The sequence below is a fragment of the Ailuropoda melanoleuca genome, chromosome 3 (assembly GCF_002007445.2).
Source record: "Ailuropoda melanoleuca isolate Jingjing chromosome 3, ASM200744v2, whole genome shotgun sequence".
Classification (NCBI taxonomy): Eukaryota; Metazoa; Chordata; class Mammalia; order Carnivora; family Ursidae; genus Ailuropoda; species Ailuropoda melanoleuca.
Window position 1 is genome coordinate 96,581,699 of NC_048220.1, and position 21,244 is coordinate 96,602,942.

At 35.0% G+C, this 21,244-nt stretch overlaps 1 protein-coding gene across 5 annotated transcripts in view; it reads left to right on the forward strand.

The window, feature by feature from the left end:
• The window catches only part of GABRB2 (gamma-aminobutyric acid type A receptor subunit beta2), a 237,378-nt gene that overhangs the window by 190,415 nt on the left and 25,719 nt on the right, over positions 1-21,244 (forward strand). For 4 of the 5 annotated variants that reach the window (XM_034656770.1, XM_034656771.1, XM_034656772.1 and 1 more), the window contains 4 exons: positions 595-732; positions 2,477-2,629; positions 5,935-6,179; positions 10,741-10,854. In XM_034656770.1, the coding sequence (XP_034512661.1) occupies positions 595-732; positions 2,477-2,629; positions 5,935-6,179; positions 10,741-10,854 (650 nt within the window). The remainder of the gene's footprint in view (positions 1-594; positions 733-2,476; positions 2,630-5,934; positions 6,180-10,740; positions 10,855-21,244) is intronic. The other variant, XM_002912518.4, reaches the window with a different exon arrangement.

Here is a 21,244-nt window from a genome sequence, read left to right on the forward strand (position 1 = left end):
AAAATTACTGCTGTTTTGGGTTATTTGTGGGCATTATTTTTTGGAATTTAGATCTGCAAAATCAAATTTGGACATCATGTCTATGAATATTTAAAAAATGATGACTCACTTCTTCATAATCACTACTCTTCTGACTTGAAACCAAATATATTGTAATTCAAAAATTTTAGTATGGGGGGGTTGATAGCATTCAATACTGCACTAATAAATGATATTTTTCTTTGCTTTTGTCTTCGCTTAGAGTACCATCCAGGGTCATGTAATAATATGATAATGTTTGAGAAAATGAGATTCATAATCAGATGAACTGACGTGAAGGTCCGGACTATATACTACTTCCTACTTGCAAGCTGTTAATTTCACTAAACCTTTGCAGCCTCCTGTGGGCCTAATTATACTCCTCATGAGCCTGTTAGGAAAACTAAATGTGGTGATATACTTCAGGTGCTTAGCGGGACGCCTAACACATAGTAGCCTTTAGCTGTGGCCGTTATCGTGAACATCGTTCATCTTTTAAACAAGCATTTTTTTCTGTTCTGTTTTGTTTTGTGTATCTGCATATGTGTGTGTATGTGTGTGTGCTTCCTTTCGCAGATGGATATACCACTGATGACATTGAGTTCTACTGGCGCGGGGATGATAACGCAGTAACAGGAGTGACAAAGATTGAACTTCCACAGTTCTCTATTGTGGATTACAAACTCATCACCAAGAAGGTTGTTTTTTCCACAGGTTTGTGTCAGGGAAGAGGGTTACGGGAAAAGGGGCTTCCGCATGTTTTGCAAAGGGTTCATTTATATCACTATTGGGTCCCAGGGAAAGGTGATGAAGATGGAGATCTGCTGAAAGCCTTCAGTTCCCCATCGAGCTCATTGCTCATTTGGGACCCATGCACTTATTTCCCAGGAGGCACCCCAACAAAGCTAAGAGGGTTAGTTCTACGCCTGTCATCTACCAAGAATGGACTAATGGGTAGAGACAGAATACAGAAGGAGAAAGGAAGACCTGGGTTAGAGTTGTTTCCCCAGTTTTATGCATCTTGCAGAATTCCTCATAATCCTTTGAAAAATACTGGGGAGAGCCAAGTCACAGTTCACTCAAGTCTGACCATGATGAAATTCTCTGGAGACAGTAGGGTAGGAGAATTCCACATTTTCCACAAAGGTTAAGAATTTCTTTATGTAGCCTTACCTCCTGTTTTGGAGCTAAAAGCCCTTCCAGTTGTTGAGATTATCCTGATGTTTTCTCCATTGTTGCTCTTCCAGCATTGAAGTTTTAGGTTGTCAAATTTGGTTTCATCAGCACAAAATTTAACAAAAAAGCTCAAGAAAGTAATGCTTTGCTACATAATCATTAAGGGGAAAAAAAGCAGTAAGCCCACAGGAATATTTCTTTTTATGTTTTTCTTATTGGAATGAATTCCCCAGGCACAGAAATAGCTAGTACTGTAACTATACATTTTTAATTGCCCTTCTGCTAAGGACTCAGGCACTTTCTTTCCCTGCAAACTACCTCAAGTAAGAGTTGTATGACTTCGTAAGAATACGAAGTCTCTGGCTTTAAAAAGCAAACAATAGAAACCTTTCCTAAATTTGAGGTCCTCTGAATCCCTGAGGCTATAGAAATGAGTTCATACTTAAAATATTCTTACTTCAGTATCATCATACTTAGTAGAGCCCTAGATGGCTAGACAGGCTTTCTTTCAATATTAGTAAGAATATCACCCCAACACACACTGTTTATCAATGTGACTTTTTTATGTTCTAAGACTGTTCAGTTACCTATCTTGTTTAAAGAGTAATTCTCCAGATCATCACAATCCAAGGACCTTGCTACAGGAATCTGATCCTTTAGTTTTGTCTCCCACAAATATTCTTTGAAACTAGTGATTCTCCACTGTGTGATGAGTCAGGAATCCCTTTAGAACTTTGATGGAATCAATGGAATTAGAAAAAAAAAATGTGGTCCATACATGTGCAAACCTTCACAGAACTTTAGGGAATTGCTGTATGCCTGAAGCCTTGTCATTGATTCCAGACTTAGAGTGAATCCTGGGGCTTGTGGAGAGATTTCTAAAATATGATCAGACTTCGCAGCCTTCGTCTTATATACAGAAACAAAAAAATCTTACAGGATAGTCTTGTTGAGAAACAGCTGAGGGGGAACAAAGGGGCTGTACAAAACTACCTTGTCTTCATAGTTGTAGAGAATGAGTATCTTTGATCCAGTGCTGGAGGCTGAGCAGGGAAGAGCTGGAATTCTTTTAATTACTCAGGAGTATGGGTGTACTCAACACTGAATGACTCTTGCTATTTAAAAGCCCGATGTTCTCAGACTATTTTGCAGGAGAAAATGCCCTTCACCAGGAGTTAAAAATGAATTTAAGAAAGATATGCAATCTACTTATGGGCCATAAAAGGAAAGTATCCTATAAATACTGATTGATAATGGTGATGTTCTAAAATTGTCTTTCTAGGTTCCTATCCCAGGTTGTCCCTCAGCTTTAAGCTTAAGAGAAACATTGGTTACTTTATTCTGCAAACATACATGCCTTCCATCCTGATCACTATCCTCTCCTGGGTTTCCTTCTGGATTAATTATGATGCATCAGCTGCGAGAGTGGCATTAGGTAGGCCATTTTCTAACTGCTTATGGAGCTTGACTCTGTGTGTGCACGTGTGTGTGCATGTGTGTGTGTGTATGCTCCATGCACGTCCACTCACATACTTCCTTTACCCTGGTATTTATGATGCATGACAAGACTGGACTATGCACATTACAAGAATTTGGCTGTGAGACTTTGGGTTACCTGATTCAGCATTAAATCAACTAAATACAAATTAAAACTCTTTCATGTCAAAATTAGTTAACCATATAGCAGTTGGTAATGAAATTAGTCCCATCAATTTGATAGTTTTATTGAAGCATAGTTCATGTAATATCACTTGATAATTGTTCAATTTGCATCGGTGCTTCCTTACCTAGAAAGAGCTCCCTTCCGTCTTTTTTTTTTCCTCTGAGCGGAAAACAAGGAAATGTATTATGTAACTAGCAGATAAGCAGAAAGACTTCTAAAGACTTATTAAGATTTTGGAGTAGCATGGTAGAGGGCAGAAGACAACAAAGTAAGATTGCTGGGAAATCATCCATAGCATCGCTTCTCTTATGCTTGATTTTTTTTCTACTATAACACCAGAGGAAGAGAATAAATTATATTTCATGAACATTTTCATGTTACTAACTCCAGATATAGTAAATTATGATCTTTTATGCAATTTTTATTTTTTTTATTTCTGACTAAGCCCTTTAAAATGTTGGGCTGTTAACTCCTCCACTGTGATATCTCAATTCAATCATCACTTCCTTAGAGAAGTCATTCATTTATTCATTCCACAAATATTTGTTGAACACCTACTATGTGCCAAACACACTAGGCATTAGAGATAAAGCAGTGCCCTTCTGGAAGATATACCAGCAGTAAAAAGACAATAAATTTATTTTGCTTATAACATGTGAGCTGTGTAATACAGTAAGTCTATAGAGGGAAATAAGCAAGGTGAGGGCAGTTGGGTATGCCAGAGGTACAGTTTAGAATAATCATTGTAAACTCCATTCAGAAATTATCGATGAAACAAAGATTTCAAGAAGACAGACTCACTTAAATGTCTGGATGGGAATATTCCAGCCTGCTACAAATGCCCTGAGGTAGGAAAGTGCCAAGGATATCAGCAAGGTGGCCAACGACGTGAATGCAAGAGGGAGTTCAGGGGTGAAGATAATGTTGGGGAGAGGGGACTACAAGATTATGAAGCAGTTCTGGGGCCACAGTAAAGGCTTTGCTTTTATTCTGAGTGAAATTAGGGAGTCACTGAGTAAAGACGTGGCATGATTTGATTTCAGATTGAAAGGGATAACTCTGGCTGCTGTGTTAAGATTAGATTGTTAGCAGTTCAAGAATGGAAAGGAGAAGTAATAACCTCCTGGACTAAGTCCAGTCCCCTGTGATAGATTGTCTTAAAAAACTAGAGAACTGCCCTTTGTAAACCAATTGCAGTTAATAATTTATATTTATTTGGTTTGTGATGTTCTTTTTCTTCATGGTACTGAAAGATACATTGAAGAAAGGTCCATATCCAATTTTCTTCCATTATATCTGTAATATCTCATACAATGAATGGTGTTCAGTAAATATTTGCTGAATAAAGAAATGAATGGAATTTGTAAATATCCTCTTATTCCAAAGTGAAAATCTACTGTCAATTTTATGTCTATTACAGGAATAATAAATAAATAATTTAGTTTTTAAAAGAAATTTGTAAAATGTCTTTTGATGTGAATAATTTATTACTTGGTCAGAAATATCTTAAAATGAGATTGAGATAAAAAGCAAAATCAGCATTGTCAGTTTTATAATATACACATTGAACAGGGTAATATACATTTGAAATAATGAAAAGATAAATGAAACTGGGAAATGTTTCAAAATGACTGATATAATAGAAAAGATACAAAAACTCTAAGACACGTAAAGCTAGAACAGAGTTTTTCTGGCCCTGCTCGGAATCAGATGTGCAAATTTATTTTTTCTATAGCTGTTTTATGAGCGTGTAGAAAAACAAGACAAAAATTGTCTTTTTAGAGAGATAAAATTAAATCAGAAAATTTACACTTCCAAAAAATCATAGAAATGAAACTTAACTCAGGTGTCTGAGTCAGAGAGACCCCCATTCAAATGTTGATTATACAATTTCCCATCTGTGTGATCTTGATCTCTGGGCTCTATTTTTACATCACTATTTTGCTACAAAACTGGACCTTGGCATACTCAGGACTCTGGACTCCTAGTGCTTTTACCCGGCACATCTCTGTCTCTTCACTGTTGGAGATGACCACTCAGAGGGATGAACAATTATAACCTGACCCAGTATGCCATTTTCCATAATCTTATAATGTTTCTATATTATTTATCTGTGCATTACATGCCTACTTGCCCAGTCCGGACACATGTGGGCTAGACACCTGCCTCTCTGTTACCCATCATATCCAGCTTCCAAGTTTTTATAGTCATTTGTCTCTATCATCTATATAATGCATTCACTGATTTCAATACTATTGTGAGTATTTTAATTTATTTTCTCTTTATTACTTAGATGATTCTGAAAAACTATTAGCTGGTATTCTTTCTTCCTGTCTTGTATGCTTTCCTTCTATCCTCCACACTAGTACCAGAGTGATTGTCGTAAACGTAATTTGTCCCTATGCTTCCCTGCTCAAAGCTGGTCAATGGCCTCACCTCGACTTTAGTTTTAAGTTCAGATTCTCCTTTAGGCTCTGTATATATGCTCTCCATTAGGAGCCGTACTTAATCTTCACTCCTCTCACCGTGCTTCCTGTCATATCCTATAACGTACCCCATTCACTTTCTTGAGATGCTTTTGATGGGCCATGTTCTTTTTCCCCCACACACAAAACACACCTTTATAAAAGCTCTCTCTACCACACCTTGAGCTCCAGTTCTTGGTTGCTTGGGTATCTCCCACTCATCCTTTAGGACTCAGCTCCAGAGTCTCCATTTCCTGACTTCTCTCCTGCGCATCACGAGGCTCATGTAGGGTCTTCTCGGTGTACTCAACGCTCGCCCTATACAGATGTCTGCCTTAGCATTTAATTCACACCACTAGCCCCTCACTAGATTTATAACTATAAATATAAAAATATAAATAAAGGAAAAGTTTCCAAATGATTAGTTTTACTGTAAATTAATGATTTAAATGTGTCTCCAGGGCCTATCACAGCACAGATATGTAAGCAGTACCCATTAAGTATTTTGTGGCGTATATGAATGAGTGAAAGAGTACAATTAACCTTTCCAACTATGATGAAGTCAGCAAGGACACAGGGACATTATTATTCTAACTCTGTCATTTTTTTCAGGAATTACAACTGTCCTTACAATGACCACGATCAATACCCACCTGCGGGAGACTCTCCCTAAAATTCCCTATGTGAAGGCCATTGACATGTACCTGATGGGGTGCTTTGTCTTTGTTTTCATGGCCCTTCTGGAATATGCTTTGGTCAACTACATCTTTTTTGGGAGGGGACCCCAACGCCAAAAGAAAGCAGCTGAGAAAGCTGCTAGTGCCAACAATGAGAAGATGCGCCTGGATGTCAACAAGGTAAGTTCAGAGGGCAAGCCCTCCTTGCTTCCTTGACTCATAGAAGAATGCCAGCGATATAGGTTAATGACCTTGATTATCAAATGAGGAAACCAAGGCCCAGGGAAGAGAATGGGTAGTGTTTCCAAAAGCATAAAGTTATTTAGTGATGGAGGCACAATTAGGGCCAAAACTCATGATACAACATTTGGTACCCCTTACCTTAACAGTAGGGTTGCCCAAACCATAGTCATCTGAGAACTACCCTTGTGAGTTTTTCCATATATGAGTATAATGTGTACTATTATTTACTTTATATTTATTTACATTTACTCACTTTAAATAATTAACAAAGGAAATTTTATAACACTTAAATCAGTATTACTTGCTGGAAGTTAATCTTAAGTGAGAAATATGAAGCTATGTTATTAAATTCTCGGCTATCCTAGATGAAGGCTCTGGGCCTGAGTCCATTGTCTGATTTAAAAGGGAGATAAACAAGTACAAAGATGTATTAAAGAGCCACCAGCAATGAATGAAGTCTTTCTCTTTGAAGTCATCAGGAGGATAGAAAGATAAGTGGATGGGAAAGAGAGTAATTTTCTCCTTCAGTGACAAATAATCACTTAATGCCTTGCGTACAGTACCACTTAAAATTGCTAGAGCACATGACTATAAGAGACTGCCATCTTGCTTAAGTTACACATAGTTAAAGAACAACTTGTTCTTTACAGTAGTAAACCCTGTTGAGTCTTTAAGGCAGTGGTTCTCAATCTTGGGTGCCCCATTGACTGACTGGAAGAGCATTAACAAATACTGAAGCCTGATTCCTTCCCCAGAAATTCTTATTTGAATGTACTAGAGTATGCCTGGGCATCATAATTTTTAAAAATTCTTCAAATGCTATTCTAATTTGCAGCCAAGATTTAGAATCTCCATTTGAGGTTTTTGACAGCAGTCCCAATGGATCCATCCCTTTTTACTACCCAAATGTGACTTCACCTGGCTTCCTCTATCAAACTTTCTGCACTAAACAGAATATTTATATATGTATTTTCCCATAGTCCAAATTTAAATCCTTCAAAATAGACAAAAAAAACAAGGTCTTATTTTAATATCTGCCATAAATAGTGCTTATAAAGTAGCACATAGTGTTAAATTTAATAAATAGTTCACTGTGATGAAACTAGGAAAACAGTAATACTTTTAAACCATCTGGAATTATTAACCATATCAATCATTATTTAATTGACATTTTAATATTTCTATCTTCATGTGATTTCCAAGGATAGCACACCATAAATAATCTCTATAGTTGAATTTTATTTGGAGCAAACCCAATGAAAGCTTCTAACTCACTAATGTTTTCACATATCTATAGGTCTCATTTTTCTTTTTTGAACTATTCTCTAAGAAAAGGCACTCGCTTCCTGAGAGATGATATTTGTAATGATGCAAATTTTAAGTATGACCCTTGAAAGCTAATGAACCACGGGTCTAGAAAATTGTCCATTTCTTTACAGTATCTGAGGTTTCGCTTATTAGAATCTGTTGCTAGGTTCCAACCTAGCATTATGGCTCTCTCAGGCTGTCAAGCGAAAGAATGCTTTTTAAATCCATTCTATGATTTTTCTGATATAGTGGTGTTAGATAAATAAATAAAAAAATAAATAAACAAACAAATAAACAAATAAATAAATAAAACTATCTCAGAGGACTGCAGTTTGAAATGAGTCTAAATCAATTGCCTAATGAAATGCTGACTTAATAAGATAACATCTGATCTCTTTTCACTTTCATCTACCCTATTTTTTTTTCATACCAATTTGCATTTAAATGATAAATTTAAGAGCCAGAGAGTGGCAGTTTTATAGCACACTGAGCCTGGAGAGCTTCAGAGTTTAACTTCAATATACTGAGACGGAGATAGAGAATGGTTCACCGTGCGAATACCCCACAGTGGTGAAAAGCCCATCCTCTTGGCTGAAGTTGGACCCACAAGTCAGAGCATAGAATATGAGAGAACAAAACAGATACCAGAGTTCTTCTCGTACAGTGGTTCTCAAAACACAGGCGATTTTTCTCCCAGAGGATCTTTGGCAATGTCTGTAGATATTCTGGGTTGTCAAAACTAGGAAGAGGGAACTGCTACCCATATCTAGTGAACAGAGGCCAAGGGTGCTGCAAACACCCATCTGTGCATTGAACGGCCTCCTCGTAACAAATAACCATCCAGCCCCAAATGTCGATAATGCTGAGGTTAAAAAACCCTGCAGGAATCCAATCCTCTAGTTTCAAACATAGGAAACTGAGGCCCAGGAAAATAGAAGGTGCTTGTCCTGTTCTTAAATCTCTTAAATACAGTGGTTTCTCCACTTTCTTCAATCAAGATGTATAATATCAAGACATCAGAAGTTTTAATTAGCACAACAGTTCTAAACAAGCATTTTGTAGTCAGTTCCAGCATTTACCATCCATTTACAGTTGTGTGACAATATGTAGTAAACAAATAAGCAAGCAGGCGAGCCTCTCTGACCCTTCGTTTCCTCCTCTGTAAAAACGGAGTTAATTCCTCTCTCATAAGTTATTATGAGATTCTTTGTGGTGATGTGTAGAGAGGATAACATAGTCCTCAATATGTGGTAAACACTCTGTAAGTGGTAAATAACTCATAATATATTAAAATATTATGATAGGAATTTCACTTTTTGTAAAATTTACAATCTCTAGACGTATTGCCAACGCTTGTTTATTTTACGCAGTAAATATATAGCATATAGGGTGCAATCCCATTCCTAAAAGAGAGTACTATCTGTAGAGGAATGTTTCACATTAGAAGTTTTAAAGTCAGTGCAAGAAAATCATTTTTCAACAGGTATTAGCTATAAAATCTATAGCAAACCAACTACAAACTTTATCATTTCTGAGGCCAGAATACTTAGAGCTATCTTGATTTGATTAAAACAAAAAGGTGACCATCTCACATTCCATACTCCTATGGTTTCTTTTTTAACCCAGCATGAAGGAGTAGAGATCTACATAGGGCTCTGATTGCACATCCCCTTCTTTTGTGTTGGCATCATGAATAATGCCACTCTATTTCTTATCAAGAATGTCCCTTCTTTTCAACTGTAATTCTAATTTTTGTCTTTTTTTTCCCCCCTAAAGCTGGGGCACGTATAATCAGCTAAGTATTGTTGGGTGCTCTGGAAAAATCAGTCACTAGGAGGATTGACCTTTTCAGTTTCCCTTGATGGTTTCCTAGAGACGCAAGCAGCATGTCATGTCATGTCATCTAAAGTGATTTTTAAACTGTTCTCTGTCCTGAGGTCAGGGAGGGATGAGGGAAGCCTAGCCAGGTGGGAGCCAACTGTTGCTCCAAGGGCATACTTCCACATTTTTCCAATTTTTCCAATCTCTTCTCTGTATTGGTTTCCTGTAAATTTTTAATTTAACAAGAGTGTATGCAGCTCTTAAAACAATTCTTATCTTGCCATTTAATTGATGCCAAAACTAAGGCTCTTAAGGCGAGTAAAATATCCAAGTTTGTATAACAAAATTAATGAAATTTCTGAGACTTGATCTGGATTTTCCAGTCTGTATCTGGTATACATTCTGCTATGCTAGCAAGTACAAAAATAATATAAAATTTAAAAGCTGATTCCGCATTAATCCATATATTCAATTCAGTTGACTTCACCTGAAAAAAAATCCATCTGACTCACGAGAGTCCATGGCTAACAAATAGTATCACATGTCTTCATGTAACAAATTAAGTTCTAAAATATTGAGAATTTTAAATAAACCTCAAACCAAAAAGAGGTCTACTGAATATTTTTTCCAAGTGTCTTCTGGAGTTGTTAATTCAAAACTATATATGTATATATATATATTTTTATATAAATGTAATCTCTATCTTAGTGTTAGGAGAGCCTTTCCTGTCATTCCTTGCATTCTTCTATTTGTGTGTGTGTGTGTGTGTGTGTGTGTGTGTGTGTGTGTCCTTATAGAATTTGCTCTTGATAAATTTCCCTGCCTTTTCCTGCTTATGCCTTCAAGTTTTCAACTCTCCTTTCTTTCTTTTAAGCTTTATGTTGTTCATTGTTTATTTTGCTGCCAATAACTAAGTATCTGTGTATTTGAGAATTTAGTTACTCCTGCCGTTCACCACCCTGACTCCTACATATCTGAAAAGCCTCCAATACCTTAATTGCATTGAGGGACCCATAACCACCAGTGTTCCAAATAAAGCTGTGCCAAAAAGTCTCCATTTGGGGAGCATTCTTTATTCTGCATTCCTAGGTGTTGTGAGTCTCTGTATTGCCTTTATCCATTGTGCCTAACTTTTTTGTTATGCAAAGCCACTAAAACCTTTTAAATCTATTTATTTTTAGTGTTTGGAATTAGATTTTTTTCAATGATACATTAAAAAAATACAGCTAATTCAAAAGCCTACTCTCTGTTAGCATCAGTCTTTCTAAAGAACAGTAGCATTTATCTATATCCAATTTACTTTAACCACACATCCTAATCTACTGGCATCAGTCGACTTAATTAGCACATTCTCTACTTTGTCTTCCAGATTTTTTATAAAGATATTAAACAAAATGGGACCCAATATCGATCCTTGTGGGACCCAACTGGAAACCTCTCCCCAACTAGACGGACTACCAATTACGATTTCTCTCTGTATACGGTTAGATAGCCAGTTTTTAATCCATTTATTTGTATTTCTGTTGGAGCCAATTTGTTTAGCTGTTCCCTGTAAAATAATGTATGGGGTCTTTGCAGATAACCTGTGGACTTATATCCACAGAAACTTGGAAATAACTTAAATGTTTTCATGAGACCCAAATGGGATTTTCCTGGTTTTTTTTTTTTTAATGTAGCTGTAATGAGCCTAAGCTTCACTGTTCCATTCAGTCATTATTATTGTGCTAGAGAAAGAAACCAAGTGCTTCATATTTTGAGATTCCTTTTCATTTGTATTGAGGGAATAGAATGTCATTATATATTGTGGCATTTCTTAGTTTTCTTGTGTTTCTTTTGGTTAGTGGAATAGGTAGAGAATTATACATCCTTTCTATTGGTTGGCTCAGAATTTAAGGACCTAAATTTTCTGTCCTAGATTATTAATTTATGTCTAGGAATGTTATGTTTGCATCAAGTCCTTGTTGCTTTATTGTTATATATTTTACAAATAACTGTTACCTTGGTGGACTCAGCACTATTGTAATGACAGGTAAAAGGCAATAATTGAGATTGTTCCTTGTTATAGCTCTTGACTTAAATGAATTCCAAAGACAACCCCCCCCTTTTTTTTTGCACTAATACTTACAGTTTAGTTTCTGAATCCTCATGTGTTTGCAATTCTTAATTGGCAAATTGTCATTCATATTGCCCTCCCATTGGAGGAGGAGAATTATCACCATTCTACCTTATCATCCGCTACTTATCCAACTACATTTTTTAAAATTTCTATTTCTTGGTGAGGCAGTGAATGATAGTGAATGCTTGTGAATCTTTCCTATGAGGACTTGATGCTTGATAAGCTGTTATTGTATCCTCTGAGTACCATGTTCTTCTCTAATTTTACTGTTCTGACCTAGGGTTCCTTAATTCCAAATTTTTATTGCCTTTGGGGTGGGAGAAAGGTATGGTTTATCTATTAAATTACTACTCTGTTTTGGTGTTTTAAGCGGCCTATTAACTTTATTACTTGTTCTGATATGCATAGTAACAGAGTCTGATAAATGGTATTAGGTAGATTCCAGAAGAGATGGTTGAAATTTTGCCATCACTAATTTAGTCCTAGTCCCCTAAACATCCAGCCCCCACTGTGTCTGTTCTTTTAGGCTATCTCATTTGTGTTGTTGCTGCTGTTCTCGTTTTTAACGCTAGGTACCCTTGTTGAAGTTGAAGTAGACTGATTTGGTTGGGTAGTATTCTGGGTAGAATGTTGATCATTTAGAAGAAAACATGTTTGACAGCTGGAATTTGGGTTTATGATGAAAACGATAGAAGAATCTTGTATTTTTCAAAAACAAAACCAAAGTATACTGCATGATTGTTCTAGTGACTGGGTAAAGTTACATGAAAATTTGGAAAATCCCCAGATTGTGAGAATATTTCAAAGACAATTTGCCCCTTTGGTATATTAGATTTTTCAACTAATGGCTTGAAAGAGTTAATGATACTCTCTAAAGATCCTAATTTGTTAAGAACTCTTTCCTTATTTCATTAAACATTATGTTAAAGAGAATGTTCAATAATTTACATTGAAATATGAATCTTATTGTCTTCTGCTTTTATGCTTTTTGTTGTTGTTGGGTATGTCTTTATTCTGTCCTTTGAGTTCTCTTTTAAGTGCAAATTTAGTGTGTGAAATAAGGACTGGTGTACAAAAGTTTGAATAATGAGCTATTAAATATATAACCTGTAAACGTCAAGATGTATGTGACATTCCTCAGAGGCAATAGGGTCCACTGGGAAAATGGTGGCTTTTAGAATCAGACTGAACTGGGTTTACATTCAGGCATGGTCTTTTATGAGCTATGTGACATTAGATATGTTTAACCTTTCCACGCTTCAGTTTCCTCAACTGAAAACTAAAACATTAATTTCTGCCTCATGGAGCTGTTGAGGGGTTTAAATGAGATAATTATGTTAAGGGCCGTATATGGTACCTGACAAAGGACACTCAATAATTTAGTTGCCATTATTCTGGAGATGGTAGCGGAGAATGTACATCTTCCTCATTTTTTGTCTTTTTTTCTTAGTTCTGTTACTATATTTCTAATTATAAAACTAAGTTATGATTTTTTTAATGTGTAAAAGGCATGAAAACTGTCTGTACCTCCACACTCAGGTATAATCATTGTTAACATTGCCTTTTATTCACATGACATGCTTCTATTTAAAGAATTATGTTCTGCAATTGTGCATACTGCTATTTTCCACTTCCCTTTTTGTACCTTTGAGTATAAATATACATCATTTCCAGTAGCTACAAGATATTTTATTGATATATGTATCATAATTTATGCAATGAATACCTAATGTTAGATATTTACGTTGTTTCCAGGTGGTTTTCCATTATAAACAACACTAAGCATTCCATTGCTGACACGTTTGTACAATATTGATTCCTGATATATTGCTTAAAATGGAATTTCTGGGTAAAAAACTACATGCCTTTAAAATGGTGATTGCCAAGTTGTTCCCTAGTAAGGTTCTGCTATAGTTTACATACTAGCACCATATGAGAGCATGGCGGTGTACACACACACACACACACAATGTCACCCAGCCTTTAAAAGAGAGACAGAAAACTGATGCCTGTGTCCAATTGAAAAAGTGTTAGAGAAATGAAGGTAGAAGAAACCAAAACCTGTGTCCTCTCCATTCAAAAGCCATAGAGAATAAAACAATAGAAAAACAAAAAAACAAAAAACCAATCAACACTCAAGTCAAACGGAAGCTCTACAGAGAGACAGAGACGCATAAGCAGGGCCGATATTCATGCAAGCAGAACCCAGACAAATCCACCCAAGCTGTATTTGAGCAAATGGGGAGACCCATTAGAAGCATCTAAGCAAAGAAATGGCATGGCAGCTCTGTAAGAAAACTATAAATGACTCTGTCTCTGTCTGTCTTCTCAGGTAGAGAGAGAAAGGAACTCAGGAGGCTAAAGACAGCTAACAACTCTTACTGGGGAAAAAAAAAACACTTCAGGATAAATTAAAATTTCCCTAATAAAAGCTTTTTCTCACCAAAAATTGAAAGAGAATATGAAACAAAAGATCAAGGATGGGATGATAAACAAGGTGCTAGGAGGTGATTAAGAAGACAAAAATGAAGACAAAGCAATCTCTGTAGAACCTAGTAACTGAATCTAAAACAGTAACAGAGCAAGCATGGCAAGAATCAATGCAGTCACACAGAGGTCAGCTTGTAGAAAATCGTGCCAAATGGAGAGAAGAGAGATGCAGAAAGAAACACCACTTAGAAAAAGACATAATAAATATGTAAAACAGGTACAGGAGATTAAACATGCAGAATCATGTTAGTATAGAATGGAACAAAATGGAATAGAAAAAATCTGATGTCAATTATAATAGTAATGAATACTTACTGAATGCCTTTTCTGTTTTTAGACACTTTACATATATTACGACATGACATAGTTCTTATTATTATCCTTTGTGGTAGTAATTATAATTTTACAGATGATGAACTGAGACCCAGAGAGTGTAATTAACTTGCTTAAGGTTAGACAGCTAAGAAATGGTTGAACAGAAGATATGATTACAGGCTACACTCTTAACTAATATGCTAGACATTATATATTTATACATACCTGCGATGAAAATTAATCAGTAAGCCAAAAGAATATACTGGGTTCCAAGGTAAAAATTAATATAATCTCATTACCACCTTATTATATCCTTGTGACTTTACTAAACTTCCAGTAAGAAATAGTGAATGATCTACAAGGAAGGGAAAAAAAAAGTTAGGACTCAAACTATTCCATAGCAATATTAAATTTTGTAAAATAATGGAAAAATGTTACAGGACTCTGAGGGAAAAAATGTAATCTAAAAATATTATTATTGATAGACAAAGGCAAAAGAAAGTAAACTAAGCTCAGTATCCAAGGTTTAACGAATAGAGCATCCATGAAATCTTATTTAAAAAGCTTCATAAAAAAGTCTAGCCCCAATTAAAGATAGTCAAAGTAAGGAATTTTAGAATAGGAAAGGCCAGTGTGCTAGCATTCAGAACTAAAGACAGCATGTCAATCTAAAACTATACAGTTCCAGAAATTAAAGTTACAGGATAAAAGATATTTCAATTATTTTTAAATACTAAATACTATATAAAAAGAATAAATCAGGATGTGTATTGTTGAAGAGGGAGAAAGTGTTGTTTCCTAATTCTTAGCAGGGACTTGACTTTTTATCTTTAGGGTTTATGAATCAAGAAGTTGAAGATTAAGGATATGTTTAAAAATTAACATAGATTACTACGACTTTGTTTCTTGAGGAGTGTACCCTAGACTGCCTACATTAGGATCATCTGGATTTCTCGCTTAAAATGTAGATTCCACCTGAGAAATCGTAAATCACAGTTTTTGGTGGGACAGCTGAGGAATCTGCATTTTATCTCCCAGATCTGTCGTATCCACTGAAACATGAAAGTTCAAGGGTCAGGATTGGTATGATGAACTGACAATTCATCGTATACAAAACTTCGATAATAAGAAGGAAATAGAGAAAGATGCAGATAAAACAGCTAAAACCAGAGGTTAGAAAAAAGGATAAGGACAATTTAAAAGCAAATTAAGAGCGTAAGTTAGGATGATAGACTTAAGACCAAACTTGTTTTAACAGCTGTAACTAGAGCACCTAATCAACTTACCTGTCAGAAGAAGAAGATTCTTAGATTAAATCAAGCAACTAAACCCAACAGAACGTTATTTATTAGAGACACCTCTAAAGTAAAAGTATTGAGAAATATTCTTTGTAAAGTCACAGGCAAAAACAATGAGGCAAATAAAAGTCTGAGGATAACTGAGGATTGGATATTATTACTTTTTAATAGTATTAATATCATGACTATAGTACATTATAAGGATGAATTGAAGGTAAAAAATACTGAGAAATATTTTATAATAATTGTAATCCAAAATAAAGGTGTTATCATTGATTAATAATTTTTATGTAATTCATAAAATTAAAATTGAAATAGCATCCAAATAAAATGATAGGAAATGAAAAGAGAAAATGACAGAAACATTAACTGAGTAATGTATTTAATAAAGTTGATAAGTTGTATAGCCCCATTTTTATAGAACTCATGGGACAAATAAATTTAATGGTACAATAAATTTAATTTGAAGAACATCTAGAAAATAATGTCAATTTAAAATACTATATAATTAATTCCAAGGAATGTGGTTAAAATAACAGTGGGAAAGTTATAGTTTCAAACACATTCCTAGCAAATAATTTTAAAAAGTGTATCAAATGTACAATTCGAAAAGTTAAAAAAAAGATCAACAATATATCTAAAAGAAGCAGAAGGTAATTAAGAAAAGTTGGTACACCTGGGTGGCTCAGTCAGTTAAGTGTCTGCCTTTAGCTTAGGTCATGATCTCAGGGTCCTGGGATCGAGTTCCGAGTCAGGCTCCTTGCTCAGTGGGGAGCCTGCTTCTCCCACTTTGTACTCTCTCTCACTCAAATAAATAAATAAATAAAATCTTTTTAAAAAAAAAAAGATCAATTAAGAGTTTTTTAAAAATAGAAAATCGAAATAAAATAATGCACAAATAAATCAGTTCTTTAAGGGATGCCGGGATGGCTTAGTCAGTTAAGCATCTGCCTTCATCTCAGGTCATGGTTGGGATCAAGTACCATGTCAGGCTTCTTGCTCAGCAGGGAGCCTGCTTCTCCCTCTGCCTCCTGCTCCCCCTGCTTGTGCTCTCTCTCTCTGACAAATAAATAAATAAGATTTAAAATAAATCATTTCTTTTTAAAAAATAAATAAAATAGGGAAATAATTGATCAAGGAAAAACTTACTAAAGAAGCAAAGAGGGAGCCAAAGTAGAAATTTTTTAAAAGCGTAATAATTGTTTTTCTAAAAGGTGAAATTAAAAGAAAATTATGCAAAGATCTCAGAAAATGTGGATAAAATATATGACATTCTTAGAAGATATAAATTAGCAAACTGAACCTAGAAGAAAGAGAAAACAGAAACAGAGCAATTACCAAAGACAAAACTAAGAAAACTGACAAAACGATGTAACCACACTCCAGCCCAGAAGGCTTCAGCAGTAAGTCTTGTCAAACATTATAAGCAAATACTTCCGGTGCCAAAACCATATCTGAAAAAAACAAAAGTATATGAAAAAAAAGCTATGGATCCACTTTATTTAAATGAATATTTCAGTGGAAGAAAAAAATCTTTAAATATCAAGTTTAATCCAGAAAATATTAAAAGCAAACTGCAACATAAGCACATACTGTCATTTCAAAATATGATTATAATATTATTTACCATATTAATACATTGAAAAGGTGAAAATTTTTTCATCCTTCGAGTAGATTACCAAGAGTTATTCAAAGGTATCTGTTGAATTCAGTTTTCATTTTTGGTTGTAAATTTAAAATCCCTTAAGGAATTGGGAAATGATGGATATTTTTCCTGCTGTTTCTTTACTTCTCTTCATCTAACCAAAAGCTCTCTCTTACATTTTGTCTTAGGGTGAAAAAGTAAAGGCAGGGACAAGAAATGGGTGCTTACTATCACACTATTATTTAATTTTGTAAAAATTATTAGCCATTGAAATTACATGAGAGAAAATAAGGAATGCTAGGAAAGGAGGAAAAAGGATTTCACTCTTAGCAAAACAAAACAAAAATTCTGGGAGAAACTTTTAGAAACCATATGAGAAAGGAGAAAGGGAAGTTTTCACAGCTTTTCTATATAAAGAGTATATAAATAATAATTAAAATATTTGAAGGAAAGAAAAGAGCCCTTTTACTACTAATAATAGGTTTTTGACGAAAGAAAACTTTGTTTAAAAAACTTATTTTGAGGCGCCTGGGGGCTCAGTCATTAAGCCTTCAACCCAGGGTGTGATCCCGGCATTCTGGGATGGAGCCCCGCATCAGGCTCCTCCGCTGGGAGTCTGCTTCTTCCTCTCCCACTCCCCCTGCTTGTGTCCCCTCTCTCGCTGGCTGTCTCTATCTCTGTTAAATAAATAAATAAAATCTTTAAAAAAAAAACCCAAACTTATTTTTTTAAAGGTAACATGTTAAGAGAATCAGTTTTTTTCTGAATTATTTTATGAGTTTAGTGTAATCTCATTGGATGACCAATGGCTTCCTTTGGAGTTTTGATCTTTAGTGGTTGGTTTTAGAAGTCTGACATAGTAATTCTAAAGTTTTTTTGGAAGAAAAAAAATACATGTGAAGAATCAGGAAGGTGAAAAAAAAAGAAAAAAGAAAGAAAAGACTAGCTCTACCAGAAGTTTAAATGAATTGTAAAACCAGAGTGATTAATGCAGTATAGTACTGAATCAGTGCTATAAAATAAAGAGCATAGGAATTGTCTTAGAAACATTAGAAAATTAAATTATTAATAAAAGTGTCATTTATTATCATTGGGAACATGGAAGTTATTTAATAAACAATGGTGAGTAATTAGATGGTCTGACCATTTGGGAATATTTAAATGTAATACCATACATCTAACCCACCCCTTCCTCCAGATTAAATTCTAGATAAATTATAGTGCTGGATATTTTTTAAAGACAAATGGATACATAAAAAGCAGAAAACCATGTATAAATATTTTAGTAAACATAAATTAGGTAAAACAAGACAGGAAATCTAGAATTCAGGAAAGAATAATATATTTGAGCTTTAAAAATGTTTGATTTCTGTATTTTTCTTTTTCTCTTATCATTCTTACCAGGTAAAGCTTTTCTTTCCACAAGGAACATAATTTATTGTCTTCTTTCTAATTACTAATTGCTTTTTAAAGCACATGGTTATTTTCATTTAATAATCCCACTTTTAAAGCCCACTTTTTGAGGATAAAAACAATCAAAATGTATTATAATTATTTTTTAAGGTTTTTTTTTTTTTTTTTGAGAGAGAGAGAGCACCAGCAGGGGGGAAGAGCAGAGGGGCAAGCAGACTCCCTGCTGAGCAGGGAGCCCAGCACGAGGCTGGATCCCAGGACCTCCGAGAACACCAGGATCATGACCTGAGGGAAGGCAGATGCTTAACTGACTGAGCCACCCAAGTGTCCCTATAATCATTTTTTTTTTCATGAATCTGTTACATCTGTTTATACTTTTACGTTAGCAGATTCTCTTTCTCATTTTCCCTTCAACAGTATTGATTATTGATTGCTCTTCACAATTTATTATGGGTATAATCTTATTTTAATTTGTATTTCCCACATTTCTTAAGCAATGTAATGACTTTTCATATATTTATGTGGTGGAATAAGCTTCCTGTGAATTGCCTATGATTACTGTTTTTTGGGTTTTTTTTTTAAGATTTTATTTATTTATTTGAGAGAGAGAGAGAGCATGGGGGGAGGGGCAGAGGGACTAGCAGACTCCCCACTGAGCAAGGAGCCCAACACAGAGCTTGATCCTAGGACCCTGAGATCATGACCTAAGCTCAAGACAGGCACTTAACCAACTGAGCCACCCAGAAACCCCTTGCCTATGGTTACTCTTATCCATTTCTCTTTTTTCAGTTTCAAGAGGTCCAAGTATAATAAATATACTAACCATTTATTAGTATGAGCATTGGAGATATTTTTCCCAAGCTTTCACTCATTCCATAACAAGTTTTCAATTTTTATATTGTCTAACTATTAATACTTTTGTAATTTCTGGGTTTCCTGGAATGGATAAAAATTCCTCTTGAAACTCTAGGTTAGGCATATAGTCTAATGAATTTTTCTAAAAGTTTTTTTTTTTCTTTTCATACTTAATTGATTATTTCATGTTTTACATTTAATCCATCTTAAATAATATATTATTGTTAGTGCAAGATAATGGTCAACTTTATATTTTTCTAGGTGTAAAACCAATAGCACAAGCATTATTGAATTATTGTATTTTAAAAATCCACTTTCCCAATGGTTACATTTGGAGAGTGGGATGGAATGATAAGACACTTCCATTTTTCATTTTATGTCTTTCTGTAGTGTTTGAACTGTTAAAATGAGCATATATTACTTTTAAAACTTAAGACAGTGTGTGAGTCTGTATATGTATACATATTCCCACTCAATTTGCCAGTATGATCCTGTGGTGCAGTTATTACATTCTCTCTTATACACAGAGACACACGCTTATTCACCATACCTACCACACCCATACAGACACAAACCACACACGGACACAATTCCTAGTTTTCCCAGTGCTTCATAGATCATTTAACCAGAATAACCCTATTACGTATAAATAACACACACTCATTTCTAATAATTATTGTGTATATTCTAATAATTATTGCTATCAGAAAGAAAAAGAAGGAAGGAAGGAAGAAGGGAGTAGGGAGAGGGAGCGAAGAAGACAGAAAGAGGGAGAGAATGGTGTGGGCTGAACAGTAACTGGTCTGCCTTGGGAACAGTCAAGCCCTTGCTGTCTGACTTTCTTGTCAATGTTGTCACCAGTGATACAGTTAGACAAAGAGAGCTTTACTGTTTGTTTTTTTTTAAGCTTGGACATACCTATAACAACACTGCCCATGGATCCCTGCAGATATAGTTCCCCATGAAAAAATTAATCTTCTAACTTGGTACAGCAAACTGAAATTCAGATGACTCGAGATTTAAGTTTTAATTCTGACACTTAAGCCATATTTCTAATATCCAAGAGGTCAACCTGTCCTGCAAAATAAGGATGTGATCTCTAAGATCTAATCCACCTTAAAAATTACATGGTTCTAGAATGTTTACTGAGCCTTCCCGCCTGAAATTCATTAGTTCCATAGCCTCCTTTTGATTAAACCGCCTATCACTTATTTCTACTACAAGCAGTTGTTTATTAATTTAAAATTTACAAACAGGTGTACAGAGTTAATATCATACTCTGTGGTTAAAAATCATTTTATTTAATAACTTTCCTATTGGAAAAATGTGGAAAAATGTCTATAGAGAGAAATATTGTAAAACAATTCCTGGGGTAGGAACAACTGAAGGTACAATGAATCCAACTCCTTTTCTAAAATTAACTCATCTAAATAAGGTACAGTTCTTACATGGGAAAAATTAGAATTGGATAAATTGAATAGTAAGCTGTAAAGAAGGTAGTAAGTAGCCAAGCAGGCAGGTCCATTAGACTATGATAATATTGTGCCCTGGTGTAGTATTTATACTTTCTCAATGTGCTTCAATTATCTCAAAAATAACCAGATCCATAGAGGATAAATATAATCCCCATTTTATAAATGAGTAAATGGAAAAGACACCTAGGCATTCATTACTGAAAACACATTTCCAGGACCAAAGCCCCTTGAATCTTACTGCCATGTTCTTATCCATTGCCTGGTCA